The sequence below is a fragment of the Apostichopus japonicus genome, chromosome 9, assembly GCF_037975245.1.
Source record: "Apostichopus japonicus isolate 1M-3 chromosome 9, ASM3797524v1, whole genome shotgun sequence".
Taxonomy (NCBI): Eukaryota; Metazoa; Echinodermata; class Holothuroidea; order Aspidochirotida; family Stichopodidae; genus Apostichopus; species Apostichopus japonicus.
Window position 1 is genome coordinate 16877501 of NC_092569.1, and position 22468 is coordinate 16899968.

Genomic DNA, 22468 nt, shown 5'->3' on the forward strand with positions numbered 1-22468 from the left:
AAATACATTTGTTCGCGACTGGTGCAGAGTTGTGCATGGGTGAATGGGGAGGGGTGGGGAGGGTAGGTCACATCCCACCCCATCTAGCCACGGCCATGTTTAGGGTTAGTTTGGATTAGTTATTGATAACTTTAGGGTACGTGTACTTGAACAATTAAAAAAAACAAAACAATGGTGTCCCCAGTCGGAAAGTAAAACACACTTGCATATTAAACTTGTGGGCCGCATGATAAGCTGTATTCTTAGGTCCACAAATAAAATGAACATAACAATTACTCGTAATTATGAAAGCCATTAATGTCGTTTTAAACTCGAAGGAGCTCGGCTCTGAACAGATAAATGTCCAAGCAGGAACTGCAGTGTCTAACTGGCGAGCATTCGTCGCATATACGTTACAATTAAATTGCTATTGAGACTTCAAGTAATACAATTTTACCTCTGCGAGCGCCGATACAAAATCCTTACTAATGCGTGTTCTACTTGAAGGGCACATTTCTACAACATAAAAGATGAGCGGATTAACGCCAAGTAAGTCACAGCCCAAGAGTTTAGTTTACCTGATCACATGTTAGATAAGTACACCAGTATTCCAGTGCACAATTTCCAATCTTAAATCATGGCTACTTGGAACATTTCTAACAAACTGAAACTGGGGTTATAGTTTTGGTTTTAGTTCAAATGCCTTTTTTAAGTTATAAATGTAGAAAATAAACCTTTTGTTGACAGAAGCATTATCGTCATTCAGCAATCATTGTAAATTGAGAAACATCATCTTGAATGAGCTACAATATAATTGTTCGATTCTTAGGTTGTTGAACCTTCTGTCTAAAACTTAGCCAGTTTGCAAATATTATTGTTAGGCATGCATGCTTCAAAGTTCAAACGGATGCTTCCTGAAAATAAATCATTCCTAATTTCTGCAGTGTTAGCTCATAAAAATTAGTCACCTGCAGTCAATGAGGACAGATTAAATCTTACGTTTGCGTTTATAGTTTCATTACACTGGTGATAAATTTATCATAATTATGTCATGGTTTTCCCTGGTTTACCATGAATGAGCAACAATTCGATGACAATGTCGTTGTAATGTGTAAATTCACTTGTGTATAGTTTTGATAAACTCTGCTTTTCGGAGTTCTTTGCCATTACGTAGCACTCACCAGAATTGCCTAAATGATTCATGTCTGTGGGTGTTTGTGTGTGAGTAACATAGACAATAAGTATAGCTTCAGCTTGAAATATCAGCGATAGAGTATACCTTTCTGAGTTGCTACTCTGTTAAGTATCTTAATCACTGATGTATACAGAGCCGATCATAATACGTCGCGTACCAAGTTCGTTACGTCATAGTGCAACTTTGCTAGATTACAAATCGTTAACAAAAAGGGGAAATTTGTGTGTTTGGTTGATTTAGAACCATTTTAACCTGAATGACGTAATTGTCGATTGTAGGGTGCTCTCCCTTTGAGAAGTTATTCTGGACTTCTTTTTACCAAAACATAAAAGCTTTGGAATTATTGGTAGTTCGTACGACCTTTAGAGCCTTAAGTAACAAACTAATTAACGATCAGCATGACTGCATTCGTCTATATTTAATATTTGAATACATATACTAAACAATTGTCATTGTTGCCAGTATAAACGTTAAAATATGACGGAAGCCAATGCAGGCTTTGAGCAGACAGTTGCTACTCTTAATCACTGATGTATACAGAGCCGATCATAATACGTCGCGTACCAAGTTCGTTACGTCGTAGTGCAACTTTGGGAGATTACACATTGTTAACAAAAAGGGGAAATTTGTGTGTTTGGTTGATTTAGAACCATTTTAACTTGAGTGACGTAATTGTCGATTATAGGGTTCTCTCCCTTTGAGAATTTATTTTGGTCTTCTTTTTACCAAAACATAAAAGCTTTGGCATTATTGGTAGTTCGTTAGACCTTTAGAGCCTTAAGTAACAAACTAATTAACGATCAGAATGACTGCATTCGTCTATATTTAATATTTGAATACATATACTAAACAATTGTCATTGTTGCCAGTATATACGTAAACATATGACGAAAGCCAATGCAGGCTTTGAGCAGACATTGATTGATATCTAACCACATCCGTGTACTCTTTGTTCATTTGTTTTCATATTAATTTCCATATATTACTTTGTCAAGAGAGTGAGCTTGTTAACTGTCGGTATTATTAAATTGCTGGTAATGCACAAAAATAAATAACTGTACCGGGTCGTTCGGTAGCCTATAGGAAGTTGTCCGTTGATGGGCAACCGAACGTTTCATGGGCGATTCTCGTATATATGCATTATTTTGCCTCCGGGGAGCGTGGGTGGACATCGATATGGCCATTGCTAGCCCCTGTCCTAGTGCATTTTTTTTATTTGTTATATGTCTAAAATAATGAAATGGCATATTTTTTTCAAAGTGATACAAGAGAGTTTTTTTTCCATTACATAATTTGATCATTGCCTTCAATTCGAAATCTCAATTTCCATATTTTCAAACAAAATAAACCATAAAATAAAGCTTGGAGGCAATCATCGTGTAATATTTGTTCACATTTAAATATTTGGTCAAAGTCTATCATAATGTGATCTCTGTGAATAACTCCTCATGTCTTTAAACTGTGAAACAAATTAGAGCAAACGTATTCTTACAAAAACGTACTAAATGTACAAAACAACTGGTTCATTGGAGCTTCTAACAACACCGCACGGATATCTTTTAAACTGGAACAGGTATAAAAGTGATATGTTTATCCCATTCACAGTCTGATTAAGGCCATAGTACTTGTGTTCATATTTTGATGTCAGTAACATCATGTATTCCTTTCTAATCTGTTTCAGAATAGTCACACTGACTCTTCGAATTTGAACGGAGTTCCTCTGACAGATTATGAAGTAGACTCCTTTCTCTCCGACACCCTTCACATGAAGAATACCTACCATGGTTTAATGCAAGATAGATTGACTTTCCTCAACGAAGTCCTGAAGAGGTTCAAGCTTTCTATGCCGGGAAATAATCTTACAGCCATTTCTTTTTGCACCAACGAGAACCTTGGAGAAGACGAGGAAGCAATCTTACAACAACTAAAGCAGGATATTTTATCTCTCCACGGAGGGCAATGTTACTGGTTCGGTCTATTTCTACACGCCCTGTTAAGACGATTGGGCTACGATGCACAACTCGTTGGAGCAGGAGATCGAGTCTATGATGCAATGTTTGATATGCACCCAGCTATTATTGTTCGGGATTTATCATACGATGGAAGCTTGCATTTGATTGAGTCGAGTCCAACTTATCCAATATTTGAAATTATACCTCTCGCCTTTGACAAGAGACAGTGTGTTTACAGCCTTTCCAATGGTAAACAGAAGTTCATCAAAGGTGGGAAAGGTATTGTTAAATATTGTCAAAAGATCGAGAGAGGAGGTCTACCGAGATCCAGTTTGAGTGAAGTTATCGAAGAAGATGGTAATTTATGGGAAGTGTATGTGACCTATCGATACAATACGGTCAGAAGTGTATCGCATTTTGTAGAGTTAGTATATTTTTTCCGCTCTGCTCCAAGACTAGGTGCATTTTTTCACAAGAATTTGTTGATTAATGGTTTCTCTAGGGGCAATTGGGTGACCATAGTTAATAGACAGGTAACAGTAACAGGTGTAGATGGGATTCAAATAGACACGTGGAAGGTGTCATCGATGGATAAAATGCCACATGTTGTGGTGAAATATTTCCCGCAATACCCACTAAAATTCGTAGAAAAATGTATCACACATATTGAAAATAGTAGACTATACATGCAGTAAACTTCTTGGACACACAGGTATAGTGAATTTATGCTGGTGGTGGGTTTGCTGGATAGACTGTCTGCCAATTGTGTAATTAACATCAAGAGAAGTCAATATATTCGAAACATATAATAGGTTTAGAACACCAAATATTTATGTGTGTATACAGATAAAGATATAGAGGAACCGTAAGTAAAATATTTACAGTTTGATCGGCTGACCAACAGCACTTTCAGGTTCAATATTCAACCTTGTCTTGGCTGTAGGAACTAAGATAAGACCAGGTGGATGAATTAACATTAAAGTCTCAGTACCTGCTAGCCAAATTTATACTTCGACATTTCCAGCTTACTGCAGTAAAAGCTCAGTGAAAGTGACACATTTAACTATTCCGTAGATCCTACAAACGTCAATCAAAACTTCCAAGCCAATCCCAAGATCTCATGCGCCAAACAAATTTCGCTCTCTTTGTTTAAGACCGTTAGGCATGTGACTACATTCACTTTCGTGGCTAGCCTGTGTTAGGTCTCTTCTCTTGAATAGTATCTCTCTCTCGGTGTTACTTACAGTGGCGTAGGAAGGTCCTTTTGAGTGGGGGGGGGGGGGCTGAAGACTGATGGCCGGCCTGGGGGAGGGGTCTAAGGAGGTGGAATTTTTTGCATTTCCAGGTGGCCTCAGATGCAATTTGGTGCAATATAGCACAGCACACTTCAACACCCGCTCCATTTTGTAAACTTAATTTTGCATTTTCACCTGGCCTTAGATGCAATATGGTGCTCCAAATGAGATTTTTTTCTCATTTGGAAATGAGAAAGGGGTTTTCTGACTTGCGAAGCGGGGGGGGGGGCGGAATGATACTTCCGCCCCTCCACATTTTTCACTGGAAGGCTGGCGCCCCAGCCCCCCGGTTCCTACGCCCTTGGTTACTTACGTAGCTTGCAAAATTGCGTCCACTCCTTTCCATTGCAATGAATAAAGAGGTGTTTTCAGACGTTTCCTTCATGGAATTGGGTAAAAATAGTGGACGGTACGAGTATAAGACTGCGTTAAAATCTTGATCGGGCCGTATGTGTAGACTATTTTGTTAACCTCTGTTTAATGTACATGCTAATATGGTCGGTGGCATTGATTGTACGGTGAATCGTTCGCGCCATAATGGCAAAAAAAAAAAACGATTGCGACAGCTCTTCTTTATGAATCCCACCTGGTCAGAATGCATTTAGAATTTTAGAATTAGAAACATTGAATCTGCTTCGGAAGTTTGTTTTCCGAAATTAATCAGCAAAATGGGTATGGGGACTAAAAGTATAAGATAATTAAAAATGGATATTTTGAAAAGTCAAACGGACGATGCGTAGTTTAATGACAAGAATCATCGATGCTTATATATATATATATATATATATATATATATATATATATATATGTTGATACTAGTTGAGACTAGTGGAACACTAGTAGTTGTAAATAGTAGTTGTAACGTTGTCTGACGATCGCTAAACGCGTGAAACTCCGAGTTACAACTACTAGTGTTCCACTAGTCTCAGCTAGTATCAACATATATTCCGCTCTGTCCACCGGACATAGAGCACTCTGCGCCAAGATAGACGCCAACCAACCAACTCTCTCTCTCTCTCTATATATATATATATATACATATATAGCTGCTGGCCTTTCTTCAATTCATTTTGTCTGATCTGTTGAGCATGAAGCGTGGTCCAACGCAATAAGTAAAATGTCGTCTGATTAACTCGGAATTGCATAAACACTTGTATCTACCTATTGGGACATTCTGCAGATATATTTAGTCGGTTCAGGTCCATTTCACGTTCGTACTATTGAAGGAAATAGTATCATGATGTTTGTACTGGTATTGCTTCTGTTTTAAAATATTGTGTATTGCTCTTTTGTATGATCTAAACTGTGCACTGAACTTTTTTTTTGAATACCCTACTACGAACTATTGGTCACTTTATTTCACACGGACTCGGTTGAGCTAATGATGGTGTATCCCATGAAACAATACGAATTTTTTTAAGGGTATCATATTGAGGGCGTCGGCCTAAAGGTTCAATTCCGCACAGATAAAATGAGTTGAAGAGACGAAGAAAGGAACGTTAATATGTTTTTCTTATTTAGTCGTAATGAGTCAATTTTTGTTCAAGGACATGTTATTAATTCATCGTATTAATTTTGTGACCCCCTTTTTTAATTCTATTTTGCTTTCTAAGAGACACTTTTATGGTCTCTGTATAAGAACCATATTAATTTGGCTGATAAGGGTTAAAGGTTAATGTTTAAGGTTTTTGGGGAATTGTATCATGGAATAAATAATCGACTGAATACATGCAAAATATGCCAAGCCTCGCATGATGTGCATTGATGTCCTATAATATATAAGAGAAAATTTACTTTATATGGTTTACCATGTTAGTCTACCGATATCAAAAATAATCATGCCTATTGCAATACAAATTCATAACCGTCACTCTCACAGATTTACAATGTTTGTGTCATTTAAAAAAAAATACTTTTCGTTATTTCTTTCGTTAATAAAATTGCTATTTTAGTCTCGATTACGTAGATAGAATTATCAACAAGGAACTTGTTTTACAACAGGTTCTATACAGTGGTTGTTTGTTATAGATAGCTTTAGGTATATTTGTCACGTGGACATTGTGTACTGCGGTTGCCTGCATACGCGTGACTGATCTGTGCTTTAGATGAATGAAAGGACTCTGGAAATGCGTTCCCACAAACCCGGACAAGCTCTGACCCAGCCCTGATAATCTCCGAAAAAGCAAGGTTTACCCTTACGTGGGAACGGGACTAGGGATAGGGCTGGGTCTGGACCCAATAGCCCTCCGAAGGAAGGTGAATTGAGATTTGCTTGCTCGCAGCAACCCCTGCTGTGTGCAGATGAACTATGGCTATGAACGATTGACGCTATTACCGGTCTTATCTAGTGTAAATATCAACAACTGCCGTATATATGTGTATACACATGGAATTCCACAGTGGCACTCGTCTTCATACAGAAATCGGTCTTTCCATTACTTTCGACCGCTTTTGGATATATGCCCGAAGTGTATCAAAAGGAATGAAAATGTTTCTCGATCGACTCGGGAGTTTTCTTTCCAATCTGTGTCTGTAAAATTAAGAAACATATTTTCACAAACGGCAGTGCTTCTCGGTTTCACCAAAATGCTTATACGCCTAGGCTTTTTTTATTTGGTATTATGTATAGGGCCACAGCTAACATAAATGACCGTTGACGTAGGCATTTCTTCCTCTCGAGCGTTTATTCAGAAATTTGTCTCCTCGTCCCGGTGTGCCGCGTAATTACGCTCATTTGTCCAGGCTCTTAGGACTTAGGATATGCAAATCGAATGATAAAATAGGCATCGAAGCCTAGAGAAATTGCCAAAAGATCTCCATGATCAATTTGATAAGCTACTCAACCAAAGTGAACTTTATACGCCACTTATCACCGTGATTCTTTGAACCATTGAATGCATATTTAAGAGTTTTGTAAGTAAATTTTCGAGCGCTTTTCACTTAATATACATTTGCAGTACCTACACTTGGGATAGCCAGATTGCAGTTGAGCATTTAATATACCGCCCCCCCCCCACAAAAAAAATTAAAAATACTCAACAGTGAGCATGCGGAATGCAAAAACAAGTTAAACATTTTTTTCCCCTGTTGACATGCATGGGATTACAACTCTTGAAATCATCTCTGAATGTGATAACCGTATTTCCCTCATCCGAAGGCACGTTTTCTCTTCCGTACTACAGACTGTTTGGATGTGTTAACCTATCCCAACAGAGTAGACCCATTATTGCTCAATAAAGTCATTCAATGTAGGATGATGACGGGCCCAAGACATGAAAATATCCATTAATTAAACCTGTAGTTTTATTCATTTGTAATTGTAACATTACATATTTTTATTTGTTTGCATAGGCTAGTATGAGAATAAGTATAAATTTTAAATTCATATGGTTTATAGCTCCATTGCTTTAGTTTATCCTTTTGGTAAATCTGACGAGAAACAAAAATATCTGTAAATAAAATGAAGCATTGGCTGAAACATACAATATATTTCAAGTTTTGGACAACTACCTATCAAAACATCGCCAACCTATGGGAGTACACACCACAAATATCGACTTAAATGGGGACTCCACACGTTATACCGTTATGCAACATTTAATTATAATCAAATTAATATGTTACATATTTGAGGCCATTGATATGACTTTCAAGAGATTTCATTAAGACCGCTTTAAGATCACATTCTGGTCCTTGAGATTATTGTCTTTAAGAGGTGCAATAAACTTGTTTCCTTAGATAGGCCTACATTGAAAACGCCTACCATTAGAATTCCATACGTGCCTACTTTACATGTATCCAGTGGTGTAAATCACAACTCACTGTGTTCAGTAATATTACAAAATAAGAAAATCCACACACAAACACAAATGTTTAAACTACTTGGTAGTATATCCGATTTTCAACCTCCATGTCTGTAGAATGTTCGGCATGACTTTTACTGCCACGAAACATTTGGAACCAAGAGCCGAATACCTTTCACTAACACCATACCTTCAACCGTAAAAAAGAAAGGTGTGAATTGTTAGAATGGAACAATGGACTGTTATCAATCTACAATATTAAATGTCATCCCTGAACGGGATATACATCTACAACGGTCGCGAATGGGTGTCTTACACGTGAGTATGTATTTCCGTGAAGTCAATTGCACGCAAGTGAAAGTTCACAGAACGTTCAATAACATTTCAATATCTGCTTGACGGATACCTGTGGATCCATCTCGACGAACACCATCAGCTTATTGTATTAGAAAACTTTACATAAACTATATAAAATGCGATATAGAATGAGCCTACAGTAAACTTGTAATTTTATCAGAAAGAAACTACAAGTCATCCGTCGTTTCTTGAAGCAAAAATCAGTTCAGTATAATTTTGGGAACCGTTGATACGTTCTACCTGGGCTGTCATTCCTGATCTTCTTCGAAAGTCATAAGGATGGAGTTTCTCTTGCTTGTAAGCGCAGTTTTTGCATTTTCGTGTACAACGATTATCAACGTTGCGTGGTCAGATCAAACGGTGAGTTACATAATCTAGAGTAGTATTTGATTTTCCAGTATATGCATTCCTACATGTATTTTTCAAGATCCAAATAGTTTGTACTTATTGTATTTGCAAGAGAAGGTGTTCTAGAGAATGTATAGTAGGCATATGTTTATTGGTTGATACGAACGATTGCATTTCACTTTTCAAAAGTTGTTTTTATCACGATGTTGAAGGCATAGTAAATGATCTTTATATTACAACTCATAAAGCAAAACAGATTGTTACTATCTGATTGTCAAAAGGTTATTTGCTTAATAGTAAGTGATTTATTGTTTTCTTTTCATTCATTTGATTCAGCCAAAACAAAATAGAAAAACCTATGATTCTTTACTTTCAAGTAGTTTGTACCTTTTACACTAACTGTGGTTTTCTTTATCTTCACTTTATGCATTATTTCGTCTGTTAAATGTTACACATTTTCCATATAATTTTGATTTAACAATAAAAAATATGTTGTATTCATTTATAGAGGACCGCAAATCTAGAAAATGTAACCTTAGATATCGTGGGCATATAATTTCACGTACAGCTTTTAAATCGCACATTGAAATTGACACATTGAAGTGTCAACTATTTTCACATTTGTGACATATACATTTATATCTCGATTTTTCTGAATTTGACATTACTAGTTAATATGCCATAGTCCAACAAATTTATTTACTTTCATTTGTTCAATTAAGTGTTCCATTCATGTCCCTTTAAAACTAAGCAACTGCAAGGAGGATTTAGAAGAAAATATTAATTGCTATTGTTTCTTCATTAACGCAAAGAAAGCTTTATATGGTTAAGAAAAACTTCATTCAATTTTTGTAATGAGTCAAATGGTTTAACTCTTACAAAAAGAAGATATTGCTTTACTTGTTCATTAGAAAAGAAGCCTCGTGCATTTCCTAGTAGAGCTCATTACAACAATTTTTGTAATGAGTCAAATGGTTTAACTCTTACAAAAAGAAGATATTGCTTTACTTGTTCATTAGAAAAGAAGCCTCGTGCATTTCCTAGTAGAGTTAGTAAAAATATAAGTTCTCTTCTTGTCTTATATATAAATATAATCATGTTTTCATGGTTTTTCATCAAAGTTATTCAATAGAATTCCTGTAATGAATTCAGTAACAACATTAACGAAGTACATTACATTTTCGTTTTAATACACTAAATACAATGTGTTGGATAAAATAGTCGGACTCGAAAGAAGTAAAATAATTATAATGACACTTTACAAATGATAAAATGATATCCAACATATAATGTTAACTCATCTCCATTATATCGTTAGCAATATGTTAATATACGTTTATTTGTTAGAAATATTTTTCCTATGAACTGGTGTTCACGGCCATCATTAACTAAGCATACAACGGGCTGAATATCGGGTTGATAAACTTGTTCTATGAGTCATTGAAAGAGTAAGCTAATATCAACATCAGATGTAAACAGTAATCTGGAAAAAATGACTCAGTTGTAACATTATGTTTATTTGAATCATATGCTAATTAACGAGATCGTCATCGAACTGGCTAAATTCAACATATTGTTACGAATATCATCTAAATATTTAGTCGTTGGATACATATTGCGCATTTTGTCATCCACTTTGCTAATTAAAATACAACAACGAAACTTAGAAAAGAGCGACAATATCAAGTTTGCATGTGGTTTCTTGAAAGCCATTTTCATTTATTCTTTCAAAATGTGGGATGTAAAATGTACTTTTTGTCTGTGATGTCTCTCTTGGAAGAGTTAGAGAGAGTGATAATATTGTTATAAATGTGCTCAAATAATTGTTAAGAAGATATAAATGAATGCCTGGATCAGGGATAAGGCTGATGGGCCGATGATATGATGGATCGGATTTAGAGTTAGTACACTACATTTTTTCCCCAAGAGGATTGAGTTGCAAAGTATCATACCCTGATGAGGTTACGCAATGATAATTAATTGTGCCAAGAGTTTGACGTAACTGACTTTTTTTTCCCTGTAGTATTACCATACTCATTATCATCATAAGTTCTATAACCATGTTAATGGGCACAATAATATCGTTATTAAACATGCTAGTATCCTGAAAAGTTAGGGCGAAATGTGAAATATCAAAATTTACTAGATTATTAAATATGGTCTTTAAATTGAGTAATATTGTTGTCAGGGCCGGCTGGGGTAGCAAGGATATCTATGAAGGTTGCTAGAAGAATTAGAATAAATTTGTTTAGACGGTATACATTTCGATCGTTTTCAATGAGACAAATGCACGTTAGTTACATTGTTGTAAGTTACATTTATTATGTCTTTAAAACAGACTACTAGTAGTTACATTCATCAAGCTCGATCTTGTTAACGTTTAACATCATGGATAAACGTGAGCGGTGCTTCTTCGAATTTGTCAATATTCAACAAAGTTACACTTGTAAGATTTCTCTATGGACATTTTTAAGTATATATCCCTAAATTGATCAATGTATTCATTTTGTATGGCTACCACCGGATCAATGTAGTCTTCAAACAAAGGTAACAGAAATTTATGTTAGGATGCAAAGAACGAATTTGGTTGCATTGACAATAATGTTCGCACGTTTAATAACGGTGAGATGTATCTCACGATTTCCACTATGAGAGAACACGTGCATTGATTTTTTTCCATATCTACAAGACATCATATATTATTTATTTGCAGAGTAATCATCAGCACAGCCTGCCTTCAACTACAGATGACACTCAAAGTGAGATATATGTTGCCTTTTATAAGTTATTATATTTATGTTTACAGTACGTTTAATTTTGCTTTGGTGAGTAACACTATTTTTTTCAGTAATTGAGAGTACACGATGCTACAAATTTAATCATCGTGTTATATCTCAATATAGCAATGCTCTTGGCAATGCAAAGAGGCAAGAGCAGTTGCTAAGTCTAATATTATAATTAATTTACACAAGTGAGAGTCAATAACATGCCAGGCGTTATTCACATTAGTCAAACTGTCTTTGGACAATGTCCTTGTCAAGAAATTCTTTTCGGTTAAATGTCCAAAACAAGTGGAAATTGAAATGTGTATTAACGGTATGTTTTTGAGATATTCATTGTGAGGATTATAACTTAATTCAAATATATATCCATTTTTTTTTGCAATTATTATTATCACCTGCAAAAGTAGTGCAGAAATTATGTCGCTTTTCTTACAGGTGGATCGTATTTCTTTTATCAAAGTTCTGAATATCCCAAGGACTGTCGAGATGTCCAACGTCAGTGTTCTACATCAAGTTCCAGTGGAGTATACCTCATCAAACCAGATGGTTATAAAGAACCATTTGAAGTATTCTGCAACAACGATGTAGATACAGGAGGATGGACGGTACGTCCATGACTATTTAAAAAAAAAATGCTGCCAAGAGTTTGCTTTAAAATAAGTGTCGTGCTGCTATTTTCGGAGATACATAATGCATGTCAATTTTTCAAACAATTTGATGATTAATTTATCACTGTAATATATTAAAGTTGAAATATTTACTTAGCTATCAATATGATGTGTAACTATTTGGATTTCATTAGTACATATTTTTTGTAAAAATATTTGGTTTCTCATGAAGATGAAATGAAATGGATTTGTAAAGAGAAGCAAACATAGTTTTAACTCAGTTACCAAGATGACATCATTGTTGCATTCATATCATAACACTGAACGTGAACAATTATTTTTACAGAGAGTTATGAGTACATAGTTTGACCAAACGATGTCAATTTTTACCAATTTCACTAAGCTATCAACTGCAACCACCAGAAATATAACTAGCAACAGGAATATGTTTTAAAACTCGTTTCTTTTTGTTAGGTCATTCAACGACGCGAGGGTGGCTTTGTGAACTTTAACAGGAGTTGGGCACAGTATGAAGATGGATTTGGATTCCTGTCCTCTGAGTTTTGGCTCGGCAATGAAAAGTTGTCGTATTTGACGAATCAGGAAGTGTATGAACTTCGTGTGGATATTACTCTTTATAATGGGTCAGCCTTGTATGCTATTTACAAAGATTTCCGTATCACTGACGGATGGGGTCAATATATGATATCCAGTATCGGAGTATTGGAAAGCAATTTAGGTAAGTGGCTGAGATGATTGATAAAGTCTTAAATCAAGAACTACCGATCGTTTACCTTTATCTCCAAGTATTTTACATTCGTTCCCATCAATACAATGCAAACACGTTTCCTTCGTTTGTTCATTGTGTACACATTTTCATTGCGTTATTTCTAGCCCGGAAATTCTGGTTTTGCCATAAAGTAATATTACATATTTGTTTCACATCCAGGCTCAGCACTGTCAACCTGTCCTTCGAATATGATCTACAACACCTGCAGTTGCCAAGCAACGTGCGATGATCCCAATGGAGCGGGTGGATGTAATAATACCTGCCTGGGTAGTGAGGGTTGTAACTGTCCTACAGGGTTCTTAATGCATGGAAGTGACTGCATCCCTACGAGTGACTGTGGTTGTTTCATAACAGATGAGAATTTGGTTATACCAGTGAGTACTTAATTTTATTTAACTATATATTGCTATTGCGAATACTCACGAAAGTATGACTATTTTTGGTCTTATATATTGTTACTGTTTTGTATTTTAGAATGGGGAAACATATGTCAACGATGACTGCACACAGAAGTGTTCGTGCAGCAATAACCGAATAAGCTGTGAAGATGACTACAGGTGCAGTGCTAATGCCGTGTGTGATATGAACGCTGAAGTGAGACAATGCTCTTGTAATGAAGGTTATGGAGGTGACGGACTAAGTTGTGAACCTTTATATGAAGACTGTAAAGATGTTTACGACGCCGGCCATACACAAGATGGTGTTTATACAATCGTTCCGTCTGGATGGTCGGGCTCATCATTTAGTGTGTACTGTAAAATGGATAATGGTGGAGGATGGACGGTAAGTCTTTTGTTCTTTCTGACTGTTGAAACGTGTTAAGAGGTATTAGTTTTAATTTTAGCCGATGACCTGTCTAATATGTATAATCAAAATATACAATTCGCTACGGAAATTACATTTCCGGCTTATTTACAATATTTAAGTTTACACATACAATTCGGATACATTATTGAAAAACTAAAGGAACTCTGAATAATAGTAAACTTACTCAGTCCACAGTAATCTATGAAAGTAAGAGACAATAACTTTATATACAAAAGCATATTCTAATGCGCCCTATAGAACAGCTTATAGACACAAAAGTATTGTTTTGCTGTTTCATACGGTTAAATGTCATGCATAAACTGATATTGCATTATCAAAACATACAATATCTATGAACCAATTGATTGCTTGTTTATAAATGATTTTCGCTTTTTTTTTTACACATTTGCTCAGGTATTTCAACGTCGCACTGATGATTCTACTAGTTTCTATAAGGACTGGATATCTTACAAGGAAGGATTTGGTGACGGTGAAAACTTCTGGCTAGGTAATGAAAAGCTTCATTACATGACAAATCGGAAAAATTACCAGCTTCGCTTTGACGTCACTACCTCCGACGGGACACCGAAATATGCTGAATACCCAGAGTTTCAAGTTGAGTCTGAAAGCAACAACTACAGATTGAATAAACTCGGAGATAGGAGTAGTGGCAATACAGGTTGGTAAAGACTCTTCCTCTTCTCTTAACCTTTTGGTTTCGGGAGTGTTGTTCCGAGGCGTAATTATAGTCATATAAAAGCACGTACTGGTTGACCATCTGCAATGTTTATATTTTATACCCTCTTCCGTGCAATAAAAATATAATCAATTTCAAATAACGATATGTCACAGTTATATGTAATTTATTACGCTTCAATCGTTAAACCCTAAAAGTACGTCAGTTTTAAGGCACACCTGATACAGGTCAAGGGTCTTGTGAACAACATTGTCTTTGTCATGTGAAAGAAAGCAGTGGTGCAATGTTTTGATTTAAGTTCGAGTTCAAATCTCTTTTCCCTCGATGTTTACCTGGTAATGGATTAAAACGATGTTAACCCGTTAATGAATTAATACAAGTTATCCTACTCAAAATTTACATTTAACCGGTTTAGGAGCTAAAGTTGGAATTATCATGTTAAACGACGGTCTGATTATGACAACGCAGTAGCTTTGAAGTGAGCGTTAATATTACATACAACCATGAACATAACCCGAACCAATTTTATTATCACAATATAATTGCAGTTATTAGTGTTTTAAATTTGACAGCTTGATTGATTAAAGTTGAAAATCACAAAAGATTTGTTGCTTAATCATCTCGAAGCAGACTGATATTAAAACAATAGACAACTATGCTACATTATATTCGATGATAAAAATAACAATCTTCACACAAAAACATAAGTTCGAGAAACAACTACAGCAGACGGCTGACATTTTCACAAGTGAATCATGCCAACGCACAAACACACACCCTGCTCTTATCATCAAACCCTACAAAACATCAATGCATTATGAGATGCACACAAGAAAACTGACCTTACAAACATGATTCAGTGGTCATTTGTATAGTACAATTGAGAATCCTTTACTAGTGTGCGATTCTTTTAGACTCGAATAGTTACATATTTCCTTTCGACTATGTTATGCCAAAATGGTAAATACTAGAAATATTCATTCAAATTATCACTTAAATGATGCGTAGTTCTCACAGCCACGTAACTGAAACATACAGATCAAACAATACATTCAAATCTGAAATAATATGCTCATACATATTAATACATATTTAATTAGTATAAGAATATCACTGCGTAAATTGCAGTAATGTCGACATAAGGTAAACTGAAATCTAAACTTAAAGCAAGTAGAAAACATTGGGATTATTTGTTACTGCACGTTACCGTAATCAATGTACCAACCGATTTTCCTGTATATGTTTTTCAGGTCGTAACTTTGTTAATTACAACAGAGGTAAACAATTCAGTACATTTGACCGAGACAATGATGCTTGCGGTAACTTCAACTGTGCAGAGCTACACAGAAGCGGATGGTGGCATTCTAATATTCAGTGCTCTTCTTGTCATAGTTACAATCGTTACAATTATTGTCATCATTTTCAATACAGCAGCAGCTGTCATTCAATTTGTACCGATGACAACCTCAACGGAGTCTACAACGGTGAACGGGGGAGACAAATTTTCACTGACTACTATGAAAACTGTAACATCGGATCCGTCGAAATGAAAATTCGACCTTCTTCATGAGATGAGGAAACCTAAACGGACCATCAGATTTTACTAAAACAACTGATATCAGAGTCTGAACACGATTGAAAAGAGGGGTAGACGATCACTACGGAAACCTGGATGACATGAAAGTCGACGTAGTATATATTCCAGTCGTAAAATATATCACAAATATATGAATTCTTTTAATCTGGTAAAATGTTAATTCATTTATACAACGATGACCAGCAGTAGCAATGCATTTCCTTATGCTCGACAATAACGCTCTAAGAAGAACCGGAGCAAATAAAACACGATGAAGCTATCTTAGAAAAATTGAAGCATGTTATCATTTCCTCTGTTTTGTCATACATGAATAAATAAAAATGCAAGTAAATTTCTCTAAATGTAAAATTTCGTCTTGAATGAAATCGTCCAGTAGCAGCAAGTTTATTTTCTTTTACTAGACGACCGCTGAAAGAATGGTTCTTTACGATACCATAGTAAATTTGATCTTGGAGTGAGTACAAAATGTACTTAACAGTGCAACAGGTATATTTATTATGCGTAAGTGTAAAACTTGAACTAGTCAATCACAAGGTATGTTTTTATGAAAGGTCACCCGGCGTCTTTGTATAACTATCACGTCTTTCAACTGATTTTGTACCGATATGACAGTGCCCTATATATAAAATTGATGGGCCCCATTGCGAATTAAGTTGTTTTCTTATTGAGAAGCGAATAGGTCCAGCCATGGTTCCCCTTTACATACTTAAAGTCACCCAAGATAGAGGATGGGCACGAAATACCCAACAACATGTTTCACTTTCAACCAACGCCCTTCACAGTGAGACCCTAAACAGACAATTGTTATGATAATTGGATTATCACGAGGCCCTTCGAGAAGGAATGAATAATAAACATGACACTGCCTGTTGGTTAATGAACTTTCTACACTGATCTACATTGTTTGTTTGCAGAGTATCTCAAAGAGTTTTAACAAACGTCACCCAAGATAGATACAGTTATGTTGCCAGACCGGACAATAAAAAACAAGGTGGGGTGAATGTGGCATTGTCCACCCCGTACTGACTATTTAAGATAACAATGTGGTTTCTGCTAGGAATAAAACAATATATCAACTCTGTTGTTAGTTTCTATTCAGGTGATACACTGCATAAAAGGAAATTTTGGGTAGCTTTCTTACAAAAGCCATCTAAGTGAAATTATCAATCAGTACAATCCTTCATCACGTTATGAATTGGCGACATTGTACTTACAACCGTGCATAGATCGGAATTCAAATTTGGAACGTAATTGTTAATGTGGGTAGTTGGTTGGGAGGAGATGTGAGATAGGGGATGGAAAGAAGGTGTACAATCCAGGGTGATAGTTATCATCAACAGAGGACATTCGCTTTCATTTTTGATGTCTGTCGATGTACAATTAAAACGTACGATCAAAATACGTTTAAGAAAAATTAAAACAAAACTGAGACACTTGGTTCACGATACCGTGGTTCACTTAACATAATTTGGCAACGTTTGCATTTCTAGAAATGACTCTCATTTATCATCGGATATGACAAACCGCTTTATAGTAGCCTAAACGTTGATTCTAAAAAACGCAAATCTGACATGTTTACCGTTTACTGCGTGTGACTGCCAAAGGTCAAAAAGTTTAGTACGTCCTGTGTTTTAGCAAAGTTCTGATTATTTTAAAGATTGTTGAGATGTTCAACGTCAGTGTTCTACGTCCAACTCTGCGGAATATATATTATCAAGGCAGACGGCTTAAGGAACCATTCGTATATTATGTAACGACTATGTTGGCAAATTGGGAGGGGTCGTACGTCCAGGACTATTAAAGTTGTTCAAGTATATTCGGAATTGCTAAATATACTAAAATATTGTCATGTTGGCTCATAAGGCAAAGTAACATACGATTTTTTTCAATAGTTTTTTCTCTAATAAAATTAATGCATTTATTTAACATTGAAACATCTTAAACCAAGAATGTATCAGCTAGCTAGAATTTGCAATTAAAACTAATAATATTTGACGAATCAAGCAACACAAACATGCATTTCGTGCGGATACTACATTTTCTAATGGACACTCGAAACTTTGAAATTCAATTACCTATAACTTTGAAGAATCTCTAATTCTTTATGCTAGAATTTCCTTCTGGTAGTATATGGCAAATACTTTAGCCCGCATGACCGTGACAATGGCTCGTGCGATAACAGTGACACATTGTGTCTGAGAGACACATTAGCTTTTAGTGGCATTCGTGTACTATTGGGGCATTAAGCTGCAGATGGCAGCTATAATTGGATAATGTGGTGGATAAAATTGGATATTCCGATATAATAAGAATAATACTAGTAATCAGCAGTTCTTTTAACGACGCTGAAGCGACCACAATGTGGGGGAAACCGGCAAAGGCTTAGGTCTTACAACATACACCTCGGATGGTTTTCAATTCAAATTTTATTACACACAATTAGTTCCTTGAGTTTGTGCCAAAGGCAATTCGTAAGGCAATGGTAAGGAAAAAGTACCGCTAGCTCTCCATATCCAGTGAGTAATGTGGTAGAGATTTATTTGAGAGGCATTTTGATTGCACGGTACCATGATAACACAATAGTATATATCAAAATATTATTTCACCACGCCTCTGCAATTTGCTTGGAAGATTTTTAAGCATCTCTATCTTTAACCTTAAATATGAAAGTTAAAGTTGCTCCTCCTTCAAATTTCGTGTGCAGTATATAATGTTTTCTTTTTAACCCCTCTGGTTAATAACCCCTCTGGTTGATAACAAAAAAACAGAAACAGGATGAGACTGACATAAGGATATGGTCGACGACCGCAGATATTATAATACGATATTTTTTGCCAAAATGAATCTAGGAAGACAAAGTCATCAGGCAAAATTTCAAACTTAGAACAATTTATGGTGCTTTCTCTTGGGAATGATTGCCAAAAACAATAAACTAATTTTAAAAGAAAGAAATGTTTGTAGTGAAACGCAGCCAAAGGGAAGAGATGCGCTGCACATCTATCGAGGTAATTTCATTCAAACGCAATGACAGCTCTCGTCACCTGTCCCCAACCCCTCCCACCCCTGCTGGTTACGCAATAAATCAAATAAATACACATATATGATCATTTCGTTTATTCATATTTATTACAGTTCAAGCACAATCAGTTTAGGTAATCATAGCAGTTAAAGGAATATTCAACAATGTGTCTAAAGATTAATGAATATATTTTTTTTTTGCAGTCTGCGTCCCACATTTGAAACGATAATCTCCTCATTCAAGTTTCCTCGAGAGGTTTTAATTCTCAAAGATGATACATTATCTATCGAAAATACAAAAGGAGCGTGTAGACTAGTTGGCATGTCTTTCTCATAACGAAAAATATATGTTCGTTTTACAGCTGATATTTTCCACAATGGTTTCGATAGAAACCACGTGATAGATTATACGCCATCAACTCAAGAGATTGGTCTAATTTTCATCTCAACAGTTTGGGGGTTGCAGTTATTATAATAATGAGAAAAGATCCTCTCTCCGTTGCCTCCATTGTAGTCCCCGTTGAGGTTTTCGTAAGTTCAAATAGACGTGCAGCTGCTGCTGTATTGGAAATAATGACAATAGGCACCATAACAGCTAGAGCAGTAGGTGTTCGTGCGCCACCAGCCACTTCTGTGCTTCTCTGCACAGTCGAAGTTGCCACATGCGTCATTGTCTTGGTCATGCGTGCTAAATTGTTTTCCTTTGTTAAGATAGAAATTATAACCTGCGAAGTAAAACAGAGAGGACCACCAGTGGTAAAGACTTGGCCATTTAACTATAACGTAAGTACCCTGATATATTGCACACTTTGGTTGGGACATAGAATACGTTTTACAGTATAATGGGAAGAGTAGGGGGGGGGGGGGGTTGAAGGGGTTTGATAGAGATTCATAATTCAAAACTAATGGGGTAATTCCGTGATCATTATATATACTTCTTGTTGCATATTTATTCTGTATTGATCTTTGTTTTATTCAGGATTACTACTCAAAGGAGATGACGATTATATGGATTTAAATTAATGATGTTTAATATAAAAAAAATAGGCTTGCCTACGGGAAATTATTGTTTAATGATATTAAATATGATCATTAAATTAGTCACTATTGTGTTTGATTGTTAATGAGAACTAAATCCTTGTCTTTCCATTGACTAATTTTTAGCTATTATTTTCACATTGTAATTTCAGTCTATGCCTAAGGTTTTCTTTGTCTTCAAACACAGTGTGTGGCTCTTTTTGGTGTTATTGTTTCACAGATCTTATAAGAAACATTATTTTGTTAGTAGTGTGTGTTCAATCGGGTTTGATTTGCCTTACAATTTTTCTGTGAAGATATAAGGTCGTATTTCTCTTCCATAATATTTCCTGTTCTAATATTGATGCTAGCTCATTCAGCATATGTTCTTTATCATCGGCTAGTCAGACTACCTCAATGTTTTGTCTATGATACCAACGGTATCCAGCTGGTACGGTGGCATAGTAAAATCTAACACTGTGCTGTTTATTAAAAGTAACAGATCCAGATAGTACGATAATTTTGTACTGTTTCTTTACAGTAAATGGTCTAGATGGGACGATCATTTTGCAATTGTTCAGAGCATTGGCTCAAATCACGTTCAAGACAAAACCTTCTTTGCCTTTTTAAAGTTTATAACGCCAACACTAGCGAATGCAAAGAAGGTTCTTCACATCAATCGCAACAAATAAAGATAACCTGATTATGCGTGGTATTATTTCTTCACTGTTTCTATCTATTTTGTGTTCTAATTAATGCGTGAAAATTATCATATATACCCAGAAATGGATTATAAACTTCATAAAGTATATCAGTGTGCGTGAATTGTGAAAGTGGGGGGGGGGGGGTGGTGGGCAGGAGCGGGCGGCCCGGGGTGTAACACCAAACCCTCTTTGTGAGGGTTTATGATCCAGTGTATTTAGAGCATATTTTTTAGGTAATATTTATCATCAAGATGTGTTGACGAACACTGTAGTAACTTTAACTTGACCTACCAAGGCAAGGCGCAAATATCAAATATGAAACAAATCTGTAGTTCCACTGTGAGTGCCCAGTTTATTCATTGTGTACTTGCTGCTTTCAGACTCGATTTGAAATTCTGTATACTCAGCATATTTAGCCGATCCACTAGCAGTAGTGATGTCAATTCGAAGCTTGTAGTTTTTTCTGATTCGTCAAGTAATGAAGTTTTTCATTTCCTAGCCAAAAGTTCCTGTTGTCACCAAACCCGTCTCTGTAATCAGTCCAGTTTTGATAAAGTTCGTAGAGTCATCGTTACGACGTTGAAACACCTGGAAGAATATCGGAAAAGATAATAAAGGAAAGATAATAATGGGAGTAGTTGAAGCATGCTAACAACCAAACTCAATCGAAGAATACCGACTATATATATATACAAAATGATATTCAGTCTGATAAACTTAAGCTATATTTTTGCGCTGTTTCTCTTAGGAGGAGGGTAATGTTAAGGGTTGTCATCATTTACATCTACTCAAGTGTTCTTAATATACGTACCTCAAAAAGAATTATTCATAAACAAATCACAGAAACATAGTTGAAACATTTATAGTGTTTTTCAATGAAGACTTACGGTCCATTCTCCTCCGTTTTCCATTTTAAAATTTACGTCGAATGGTATACCAGGCCATCCAGTAGGCTTTATTGTATACACGCCATCTTGCCTTTGTCTAGCGTCATAAACATCCTGGCAGTCTGTATACAAGGGCTCACAAGTTTCACCGCCACCTTCATATCCCGCATTACAATAACACTGTTGTACTTCATTCTCGACATCACACAAAGCATTGGTACTACAGCTGTAGACTGCATAGGTCAGTTGGTTATCGTTACAAGAACACTTTTGCGTGCATTCATCGTTTACGGATGCTTCTCCATTCTAAAATGAAATAGATGAACATATAAAAAGACATATATTTCAATTGGTGATTGTGCTTACACTTTGCATCATCGTTACGTTATTTAACTTAAGTTTTATTTCTGTTTCGTTTGCATTGTCACTTGATATTGAAATTACTGGTGCAAAATACTCACCGGTACAACCAGGTTGGCCTCTGTTACGAAACACCCACATTCACTCTTATTGATACAGTCATTCCCTTGCATTAAGAAACCAGCTGGACAGGTGCAACCCTCAGTACCCAAGCAGTCACTATTACAACCAGATTGTCCGTTGGGATTTTCAAAATGTTCTGTTTATTGAT

General features: G+C 35.9%; 3 protein-coding genes across 3 annotated transcripts in view; 2 read left to right on the forward strand and 1 right to left on the reverse strand.

Annotated features, from left to right (window-relative positions):
• The window catches only part of LOC139973639 (uncharacterized), a 5609-nt gene extending 1228 nt beyond the window's left edge, over positions 1-4381 (forward strand). Inside the window, exon 2 of the mRNA XM_071980456.1 lies at positions 2856-4381. Within this exon, the coding sequence (XP_071836557.1) occupies positions 2856-3821 (966 nt within the window). The 3' untranslated portion in view covers positions 3822-4381. The remainder of the gene's footprint in view (positions 1-2855) is intronic.
• Positions 4382-8804: 4423 nt separating this feature from the next.
• LOC139973641 (uncharacterized) lies at positions 8805-16542 on the forward strand. Its single transcript, XM_071980460.1, has 8 exons — positions 8805-8941; positions 11643-11688; positions 12148-12317; positions 12795-13059; positions 13270-13484; positions 13585-13893; positions 14332-14596; positions 15865-16542. The coding sequence occupies exons 1-8, from the start codon at positions 8861-8863 to the stop codon at positions 16182-16184; spliced, it is 1671 nt and encodes a 556-aa protein (XP_071836561.1). The 5' UTR covers positions 8805-8860; the 3' UTR covers positions 16185-16542.
• Positions 16543-21258: 4716 nt separating this feature from the next.
• Positions 21259-22468, reverse strand: LOC139974447 (angiopoietin-1-like). Its single transcript, XM_071981612.1, has 3 exons — positions 22299-22468; positions 21838-22143; positions 21259-21538 (listed from the first exon to the last, which is right to left on the reverse strand). Exons 1-3 carry the CDS (start codon positions 22368-22370, stop codon positions 21446-21448), a joined length of 471 nt encoding a protein of 156 aa, XP_071837713.1. The 5' UTR covers positions 22371-22468; the 3' UTR covers positions 21259-21445.